General features: G+C 35.1%; 3 protein-coding genes across 3 annotated transcripts; 2 read left to right on the top strand and 1 right to left on the bottom strand.

Moving 5' to 3' along the window:
• Nucleotides 1–2327: 2327 nt before the first annotated feature.
• LOC8278870 (sterol carrier protein 2) lies at nt 2328–4016 on the top strand. Its single transcript, XM_002510171.4, has 4 exons — nt 2328–2653; nt 2756–2816; nt 3485–3587; nt 3687–4016. Exons 1-4 carry the CDS (start codon nt 2531–2533, stop codon nt 3766–3768), a joined length of 369 nt encoding a protein of 122 aa, XP_002510217.1. The 5' UTR covers nt 2328–2530; the 3' UTR covers nt 3769–4016.
• Nucleotides 4017–4048: 32 nt separating this feature from the next.
• Nucleotides 4049–7506, top strand: LOC8278871 (alpha-amylase). Its single transcript, XM_002510172.4, has 5 exons — nt 4049–4189; nt 4287–5575; nt 5696–5828; nt 6058–6863; nt 6960–7506. The coding sequence occupies exons 2-5, from the start codon at nt 5504–5506 to the stop codon at nt 7215–7217; spliced, it is 1269 nt and encodes a 422-aa protein (XP_002510218.1). The 5' UTR covers nt 4049–4189; nt 4287–5503; the 3' UTR covers nt 7218–7506.
• Nucleotides 5729–10689, bottom strand: LOC107261180 (pentatricopeptide repeat-containing protein At2g04860). The gene is made up of 2 exons (XM_015718608.3): nt 8343–10689; nt 5729–5864 (listed from the first exon to the last, which is right to left on the bottom strand). Exons 1-2 carry the CDS (start codon nt 10437–10439, stop codon nt 5781–5783), a joined length of 2181 nt encoding a protein of 726 aa, XP_015574094.2. The 5' UTR covers nt 10440–10689; the 3' UTR covers nt 5729–5780.
• Nucleotides 10690–10779: the final 90 nt, after the last annotated feature.

The raw sequence follows: 10779 nt of genomic DNA, 5'->3' as shown, positions 1-10779 counted from the left end.
TGCAAACAAACAAAGAAGACTAAAACAACAAAACTATAAAAACAAGAGATTGGATCAGAAAAAAGCAAGAAACCGCCCCAAATTAAAATCCAGTAGCTAAGTCAAGGGTTCTCCATTTCCAAAAAGAACTTTGCTGTTTTCACACAGACCATAACCCATATTGCGTGTATTATTGGCCAGCTAGTGCAGTTTTATCTACGAATAACTCACACTTGGATACATCCTTTCTGCATTGATACTATACATAATTACTTGCCTAACCAATCCAGCATTACTTTCTCTCATTGAAGAAACACACAGGCAGGACATGTGCCTAATTATTTAAATGGTGTCAGTTCTTACAGTTATACTTTATCTCAATTATATTACAGTACAAATTATTTTATGCAGTAACATTGAGAAGTCCTTCAACAATTACAAGGACTAATATAACTAAAAGACCAAAAACTCAGATCTTATAGTACTAAACTTTTTTTATCCGTACATATTGTCTATATATCATTATATTTTAAATTAGAAATAGTCATAAATAAACAATCCAAACTCTTAACAACCAATATAAATTGCTATTAACAATAGGCGCTTTGGTTATTGCTATTAGAGGTGAAAGTGGTCATACAATAAAAGGATGAGTATGTTAGAGGTTAATCTTTAAAAGTATTGAAGTGAACTTATGTGTTGAATCAATTGTTATTATAAGTTAGGGTTACTTTTAGTGGTCTTTTATTATATTAATTAAATTTACATAAAATAATTTTTCCTTCACTAATGGAAAATAATATTTTCAAATTTGTTATAAATAGATTTTAAGTAAATTTTAAAAAATAATAAAAAAGAAAAAGCTAAATTAAGTTAAAATAAGAAAATGATGACAAATAATATAAAATAAAATATAAACTTTGAGGGCAGCTTTATTAGGAAGAAAAGGAAAGTCGATCTCCAACTATATTGGATTGGCAGTAGTTGGTCACATCACTAGCACTAGGCCGTTTAAATAGTAGCCAGTAGTATAGTATTTTATTTTAGTAAACAATCTTTTTTAAGATTAAGATAAAGGGAGATTGAAATAAGGTAGACTGTATTCACTACTTTTTATTTAAAAAAAAAAAGGCTATTATTACTACTCTTTAAATTATCTATTTTTTGTATAAAAATAAAACTTGATAATATGAACAGACGAAGAAGTCTTTCATAAAAATTAAATAACTTAACAAGTTAATTACTTTTACAAGCATATATTATTCGATAGTAAATTAATTCAGATAACTCCATCATACGGTAATTTAGGAGTAGATTCCTTTCTCCACAATTTAACAGTAGATATAGTGAACTTTCTTCTGTTGGTCGCTCTACATTTTAACTCAAATTCATTAATAAACTTGCATTTGAAATATTTGGATGGGATTTACAAAACCTAAATCAAGAATCAGGCCAATCAAATTTTTACAATAATAATTCTGTAAGCGAAGATAAAATGAATTTTAATTTATGAAGCGGCTGTAAGAATTAAGAACTAAATCTTGAATTCTATATCCTCAGTAAACAGAGAATATTATTATATGAGAAATTCTCATAATATTATTATACTGTATGATAGTAATATAAAAAAATTAGTCAGTTATGTAAACATTGTGAATCCAATATTACTTGGACTATTATAGAGTCATATGATATAATTTAATAATTAAAATTATTAGACCACTTATTACATATAGTAAGGTATTAAATTTGATAAAATTTTAATATTTAAAAAAAATATCTAAATATGATTAGAGCTTATTAAAAGTATAAATGAGATCGTGATATTTAAAATTTAGTAAAGCTAGAAATATATATACACAAATTTAATTATAATTTACCACTAGTAATTTGTTATGATTCATTCTAAATTTGTAATGATCGATGATAAGATTAAATATATCACAGAAAAATAAAAAGCGCACACGTAATTATTAATAATTATAACATCTGGTATTAAATATTTATAATAAATTTTTCCATTTAGTTCTAATTATATTTAATTATTAAATTTTTATTTTTATTTCAAATTAAGTTACCTATAAAATTTGGTTAATTTTAAATAGCTTGTTAACCGAAATAAAAACATATATTATATGTTGACTTAAATCAAAATTAATTAAATTATCTAATTATTGTACCGGTTATATTTATTTTCAAATTAATTCTTCTTCAGTGTCGATTAAAATACTTCGATTTAAAATTAAATATAATTATTTTACTAAAAAAGATTAAAAGATTATTATGCAACGTGCAATTTTGGTACGAAACAATAAAATTGCCCCGTAACTGCAAAAACGTCAGTCTAAATGATGGAAAGGCTAAAAAACAGGTAATAGCATAGGGGTGCGTGTCAACTGCCACCAAACACCTATCCGTCGCTCCCTGCTATTAATTTCGTCGCCGCAACCTCCGATCCCATTCCTCCTCATCTTCCTACTTTATAAACCCCAATACTCTTACTCCATCATTATTCAAACACTCCAATTTCTCTATTACACTTGCTTTGGCAATGGCTACTGAGCTAAAGTCCCAGTCAATTCTTGATCTCTTGAGTGGATATCTCGAAACTGACGAGGGTAAGCAACTTCAAAAGAAGATCAACCTCGTTTATCAGTTCCATCTCGCCCCCAAGGTATCCTGTCCTTTCATTTTGTATGTAGTCTTTTTGCTTATGCGTTCTGAATTATTTTCTTGAATTCTTTGATTTTTTTTTTTTTGTGTCGATAAATTGCAGAAAATTGGGGTAGATGAAGTGATTATTACTGTTAATCTGAAGAAAGGAGAGGTCACTAAAGGTTTGTTCTATCTTTTTTTGTTCTTAAAGTTGTATATTTGTGGGTAATTGTGTTTGTTATATTTATTTTGGTTTTGAAATGTGATTGCCAATTATACGTTGTGTTGGGCTTAGGCAAAATCCAACATCAACAGTACGATTAGCTGGTACACTGGATTTCACAGAAACTCAAGATTGATTCTTTACTTTACTTAACGTACTATTTTGGCCCCACTTTTGCTCCTTTTCTGGCAAAGGACGTTCTGGGTTAGTATGCTTTGACTTCAAGACTAATGTTCTAATATTTTGGCCATGGTCCCAAATATTGGGGAAAATATCCAAATGGGGTTTTAAATCAGAAATAAAGGGGTTAGGCTCATCATATCTATACAGTTGGGGTTAAAATGGCACATACCAAACAAATCTAGCATTTCATCATTTTGTTGGTTCAATATTACATGGTCTTTATTTCATTGAAATATTCTAGCCTGTTTCACTTTGTCAACAAGCATTGCTGCATTGTTTTCTTTTATGAAAATTAAGACCATAAGACTTGCATTATTTCTGCTATACTGATGATTTATTGGTGAGAAACAGTTTAGAATACGTTAGATGGTATGTTATTATCATTGATATCATTATTTTTTATGGTAGACATGCAACTGAGTGTTGAAAATTTTGGAAAGACAGGTCCGTATGAGGGTGGTAAGCCCGATGCTACCTTTTCCCTAAAGGATGAAGACTTTGTCAAGCTTGCTGAGGGAAAATTGAATCCCCAGATTGCTTTCATGAGGTGCAATATTTGGCCATGCTCGAATCGCTCTTTTTCTTTTTTTCTACTCAGTTCCGTTTATCTGCTTATGCTGATGATCTCTAATATTTGACGATATAGGGGCGCTTTGAAGATTAAGGGCAGTCTGAGTGCAGCACAAAAATTCACCCCTGACATCTTTCCAAAGCCATCAAAGCTGTGAGCTTTGTTCAACAGCTCTGCTTTATTCGGATGGGGGTTTATCAAATTTCGAATTTATATTAAGTTAATAGGAACAATTGCTAGCTGTTTATCAACACCTGTTCAAATAGGTGCATAAGTTTTTTCTTTTTCTTTTTGTGTAATATAGAACTGAATTGACGATTTTCTCTGTTCATGAATGATATTCATGAATTACAAAATTGCCTAATTCTCTTTTTAAATAAGCAAGACAAATCTTTTTTAGTGCAATTGATATTTCTGCCTCAGTGCTCTCCTTGTTGGGCGTTTTCTTGGTCTTGGCCTTGTGTGCTCCCCTATATTTGAAAGGCTACAGCATGAATTGCTGCTGCTTCGATTTTGTTATTCTGCAGCAAGTCTGGTTGGTTGTGTAATTCCGCTCCAAAATTATCTGCAGATTCCAGGTTTGTGGCATGAATTGTAGAGTATATTAAAGCTAGATGAAGTTTGTTTGCTGTTCATGATCTACTGAGATTCATGGGATGGCTCCGTGTTTTACAGATTGTTTGGCAGGATGCGTCTGTTCGATCAGCTTTTAATGGACAGCTGTGCCTGGTGGTCCAGGTATCCAGTCTAATTAATGTACACAAACAATCTGACAACTGCATTTAAACATTTAACCGGCGTACCAAACTCCACAAATTGATTATGGCTGAGGGGGGCAATGCTCTTTATTATGTACCTATCCTTTCAAATTTTCACCAATCTCTTTATCATGGATAAGCCACTATGGTAATTGATTTGCTCGCATCCATATTTCAGTAGTAATCAGTGGGATTCTGTAATTTGAACTGGCCGAAAACCCAAAGGCCAAGCTGTCTGGGTAAGGCGGAATACTTGATTTGTTTTTTTTTCTTTTTCCATTTTGACAAACGTAAAACCTTATAATATTTAGTGGGACGAACAGTAGACAATGAAGGTTGCCTATCATTAAGACTTGGGCTTTATAACAGGTAAAGTGCTTGTCAGTTTCGTTTATGATCTCTTAGTTCTTGATATATGACTGAAGCACGAAACTAAACCAACAAAATGGAAAAGAAACAAATGAGAAGGATGTGCCTTCCTAGCTATTCCTTCTTCTCATATTTCCGGCTCCATCTTCCTAAACTTTTTTTTTCCTAGCATTTTTGAGCTTTTTCTTTTTCAAGCTGCAAATCATGGTGCTGGCCTGGCATCACCTATCCAAAATCTGTGTCCAATTACCCTAAACTTGTAATAGATACTTTATTATGCCACCATTGGAAAATGTAATAAAAAAAGTGCACTAGCAGCTCATATCTTCCAGTAGAATTCTTGCAATTTGCGGGTTTGCGAACGGGGTCTACAGTGTGAAGGGAGAAGGATCGATATGAAGGCGCAAATCTGAAAGTTTGACCCCTTTCTCTGTTTTATGTAAAGGACTGCCACACATCGTGGCTTTGACAGTGGTAATGATAGAATAATAGTGCTATGGAAGATGGCCTGAACACCCTAACATGGGACAGAAAAAGGAAGTCAATTATAAAGACTGACTTATCATTTAGACTAATATCCCAAAGTCCAAAAAGCTACGGCAACAAGCAACTTATTGCTTATATGCAATATTTCTTTAGTGCAATAGTTTCTCCAATCATTCATGCCTTAAACGCGTTTACAAATCAACACAAAATTGCCAAAGACGCCCTATAAAATGGTCTACCTCTGACATTAACCCAAGATAGATAAACAAAGGAAACAGAATGACATTTCTATCTTGGTTCTACTTACTCTCAATCTTCCCTCTGTACACATCTGCAGCAGTATTATTTCAGGTATGGAATTCACTCACCTGCTGCGACATCTATCAATGGCACAAAGTCATATATGTGTAAAATATATGCATATCAATCTAAAGGATTACATAGTCTTACAGTTTGATGATGATATGATAGGGGTTCAATTGGGAATCATGCAACAAGGAAGGGGGATGGTACAACTCACTCAAGAATTTCGTTCCTGATATTGCTAGTGCAGGAATTACTCATGTCTGGCTTCCTCCGTCTTCTCAGTCAGTTGCACCTCAAGGTATCTGTCTGACAATTCTTTTATCACTTCCAAATCCTGTGGTTTTCCCAAAGAAAACAATTAGTATTTGTATATATTTTTCAGAGGAACATGTAACTGATTAATTTTGAGAATATTTGAAGCCAATAAAATTTAATAGAAAGAGATCATGTTGTATTTTTTTTTAATTCCTGAGTTTCTTTTGACAAAATAAAGCACCTGATTTGCCTTCAATTAAATACTTTATCAGGATATATGCCAGGAAGACTGTATGATCTGAGTGTATCAAAATACGGTAACCAAGATGAATTGAAATCACTAATTCAGGCTCTCCATCAGAAAGGAATCAAATGCCTGGCCGACATAGTGATAAATCATAGAACTGCTGAGAAACAAGATGAGAGAGGAATATGGTGCATCTTTGAAGGCGGAACTGCTGATGATCGCCTTGACTGGGGACCATCCTTCATTTGTAGAGATGACACTGCCTATTCTGATGGCAAAGGAAATCCTGATACAGGAGGTGACTTTGAACCTGCACCCGACATTGACCATCTCAATCCAAGAGTTCAGCAAGAACTCTCAGATTGGATGAACTGGCTTAAGTCTGAAATTGGATTTGATGGATGGCGATTCGATTATGTAAAAGGCTATGCTCCAAGTATTACTAAAATTTATATGGGAAAAACTACACCAGATTTTGCTGTTGGCGAGAAATGGGATTCCCTTTCTTATGGGCAGGATAGAAAACCTGATTATAACCAGGATGGACACCGTAATGCACTAAAAGATTGGATTCAAGCTGCTGGTGGTGTTATCACAGCATTTGATTTTACAACAAAAGGGATTCTTCAAGCTGCTGTGCAAGGAGAGTTGTGGAGGTTGAAAGATTCAAATGGAAATCCACCAGGGTTGATTGGCACAATGCCTCAAAATGCAGTGACTTTTATTGACAATCATGATACAGGTTCTACTCAACAACTTTGGCCATTCCCGTCAGATAAAGTCATGCAGGGATATGCTTATATTCTTACTCATCCTGGAATTCCATCCATAGTAACTTCCTTTCAATCTTCTGTATTTATGTGTTTGTGTTATAGTACTAGTGAGCATTCTTCCTAATGTAATGGAGCTTTCTATGTATTATTGCAGTTTTATGATCATTTCTTTGATTGGGGGCTGAAGGAACCAATTAGTAGATTGGCCTCAATCCGGAAGAGCTATGGGATCGACTCGAAAAGTAGGGTGAAAATTGTGGCCGCTGAATCTGATCTGTACATGGCAGCAATTAATGATAATGTGATAATGAAGATTGGGCCAAAGATGGATCTCGGGAACCTACTTCCTTCCAAGGAATTCCAGGTTGCTACATCTGGAGAGAGCTATGCTGTGTGGGTGAAAAAGGTATAAAATGCCTAGAAGAATAGTTTCTTGAATAAGGAGTAATAAGGAGTGAACGCCAATTATAGCTTACTCATCATCATCGTCATCATGTATCTCTAAATTTTTATTTTTATTTTATTATTTTCTCTTAAGTCAAAGATGAAGAGATGTCAAGGGCACAAGCGCCACAATTAGCTCATTCTCACTAGAGGATTCAAAGCTTTTATACATTCAGGAATCACTTTTTATGTGGCAGTAGCAGCAACTAAATAATGGATGATAAAACGATGAGCAAATCCTTTTGTAGCTCAACTAATTATCGGATCACTGTAATTTTGTTATGACTTATATTTATTTCACCCTTGAAATACTAAAAGAAGGCAATTCCTCTCTAATAAAGAGTTTGAGGGCAAAAAGATGGGACAAAATCTGAACATCATGAAGTCATAATGTTCGTACGGTTATTAATCTGCTTCCAAAACAGAGTACCATAAAAATGTGATAAAAGAACTACATAAAATGCATAAACTAAATTCTTTTTATGCTACTATTAGGACGTATTAGCAGTAAACCACGTCGTAACATGACAGAAGCTCTGCCCCTATCTTTGCGCGCTAAAGAAATCTTAGAACGTGAACTTGGACTCTCTAATCTCTGTCTTGGTGGAAAAATTAATGAGAACCCAGTTATTATGACCTCTAATTTCGTCATTGGACATCAGTAGCTTCCACTAATTTTGAACAGAAGATTTGAAGTTAGAATCAAAAACCAAGAGATGCCAAAAACAAAATCTACCAAAAAGAAAATGAAAGGGTAAAAAAAGTTTAGTCATTGGTACTAACTAGGATTTCACAAAGGGAGTAATGAAATTGTGCATTGATAAGAAATGAAAACTTTGAAGGGATTTTGTAAGTTTGAAAACTAATGCACGAACAGATTAAAATTTTCCTCCGGTTCTAATTTTGAAGCTATAAGATTCCTGTCAATGTAATTCTAAAATATAAGCATGACCTGAAATTAGGTTTAATAATGAGATAAGCATCGGGGCTGAGTACCAAGGAGTCAACGTGAAACCAAAAGCTGCGTCGAACTTCTATCATCAATAAATAAATTATTGTACAAGTTAGTATTTATATCTTCCCATGAAGTCACCTCAATTTGGCTGACTCCAGAATTTCCATCTCCTCCAGCATCTTTCATCATCTCCCTCACCCTTGCTACATCGTCCCACCTCCCCGTAACTGCATAAAGATTGGACATCAACACGTAAAGGCCCCCATTTCTACAATCCAATAAATATAATTTCTTGGCCAAATACTCCCCAAGTTTGACCTCTTGGTGGATGCAACAAGCACTGAGAAAAGCACCCCACACAGCAGAATCGGGTTCCTTCTCCATATTCTTGATAAATAAAAGTGCCTCCTCAAATAAACCTACCCGAGCCAAGAGACCAACCATGCATGCACAGTGTTGCAAAGTTGGCACCATATCGTACACTTTGGTCATTATCTGGAAGTACCTTCTCCCTTCATGAATAAGACCCCCATGGGTGCAAGCAGCTAAAACTCCTAAAAACGTGATTTTATCAGGTTCTACCCCTTGCTCTTGCATTTCAGAGTAACAAGTTAGAGCCTTATGTTCAAAGCCATAGCAACTATAGCCCGATATCATCGCGTTCCATGTTGCTAGACATGGTTTACCAATGCTCTTGAATACCCTTTCTGCGTGAACTATGCTCCCACACTTGGTATACATATGTATAAGGGCAGTTCCAACAAAATCTTCCATTTCTAGTTTGTTCCTGAGAATGTAACTGTGAAGTCTCTCCCCAAACTGCAAGTATCCAAGTTGGGAACAACCAGACAGTAAACTAGCAATGGTAATGGCATCTGGATTACATCCATGCATCTTCATTTGACAGAATAACTCTATGGCATGACTTGCCCTTCCAGCCTGTACACAGCCAGATATCACCGAATTCCAACTAATCAACGGTTTTTCGTGCATTCCAGAAAACAAACCGAAGAGAGCTTCTACATTGTTGAACTTTGAGTACATACTTATTAGTCCATTTGTAACCAAATTGAAGGTGTCCAATCCACTCTTAATTGCATAACCATGAAAAACATGCCCAATGCTTATGTGAACAGGGTCAGCAATCCCATGAAGGATACTTAGCATAGCAACTGAATCTGGCTTCATGTTTAATTGATGCATTTGAGAAAAACTTTCCATCACCAATCCCAGATTTCCTGCCTCAGCATAGCTTGTAATAATAGCAGTCAATGAAACCAAGTTCTTCTGCGGCAAGGACCAGTAAAGCAATTCTGCATGATCGGTGCTCCCATACCTTGCATACATACAAATCAATGAAGTAACAACTGATGCATCATCGGCAAGACCCACTTTGATTGTATAACAATGTATGGATTCGGGATTAGCATTTGCAGACGGCAGACTCATTATGGTGACCTGACTAACTTCCACTCCTGCCCCTATCATTCGTTTGAAGACAAACATTGCCTCATCAAAGAAACCATTTTGTCCATAGGCACCTATCATGGTATTCCAAGAAACCACACTTTTATCCATCATTTCTTCAAACAGATATTCTGCAGCTTCCAAATCCCCACATTTAGCATACATTGATGTAAGTGCATTTTTCACTTGAGGATCCAGATGGAGGCCAGACTTGATCCCAAACCCATGAATAGACTTCCCTTGAAAAACCAATTCAAGCTGCCCACAAGATGGAAGCAAACCAACCAATGTAGTTTGACGAGGGCAGAATCCCAATTTAAGCATCTGAACAAAAAGCTCCAGAGCACTGAAATCATAACCATTTCGTGAATACCCACAAATCAAGGCATTCCAAGAAACAACATCTCTAATAGGCATATAATCAAACGCGTTATGCGCATAGCTTACTCGCCCCAATTTCATGTACAAGTCAAGAAGAGCTGTACTTACATAGACAAACTGATCAATACCCCGTTTTATCAAGTGGTTTTGGATTTGAATGGCTTCTGTATTGGCATCTAATGAATTTGAACCTAATAACGACAAAGTAGAGGATTTAAGAAGTAGAGAGAAAGTGAAGTCATTTGGTTTCAAGCTGGATTGCAGTAAATGGCGAAAAAGAGCTAGTGCTGATTTGGGTTTTCTAGCTTCAATGTGAGATTTGAGTAGAAAATGAAAGAAAGAGATGTTGGGTTTTGAAGGCGGAGATATAGAGTAGGCCAAGTTCATGCTAAAGGACCTTTTGGCGCGAGATTTGGCCGTTGAGACTTCATGCTATAGGATCTGTTAAACGGCCTCAAAAATCAGAGGAAGGAGATGCGGCATCGTTTGCTGACAACCTAATAAGATACAAAGATATGAAAAAGAAAATAAGAGAAATAGGAATAAACAAAACTGCCAAAGATTACCCACTAACAAAAAGATTTATTTTCCTATCGATAGTCAAATATTATTCACTTTTTTCATATGTTAGTCTCTCGTTAAATTGTCACTCCATGGCTTCATTAGATTGTTACTCCATGCCAAGAAAAAAGAAATCATACTTTTTTGAGGTACCAAATTGACCAAT

The sequence above is a fragment of the Ricinus communis genome, chromosome 2 (genome assembly GCF_019578655.1).
Source record: "Ricinus communis isolate WT05 ecotype wild-type chromosome 2, ASM1957865v1, whole genome shotgun sequence".
In the NCBI taxonomy this organism is placed as follows: Eukaryota; Viridiplantae; Streptophyta; class Magnoliopsida; order Malpighiales; family Euphorbiaceae; genus Ricinus; species Ricinus communis.
The sequence above is the reverse complement of the archived record's forward strand: the minus strand, read 5'-3'. Positions and strand labels throughout refer to the sequence as shown.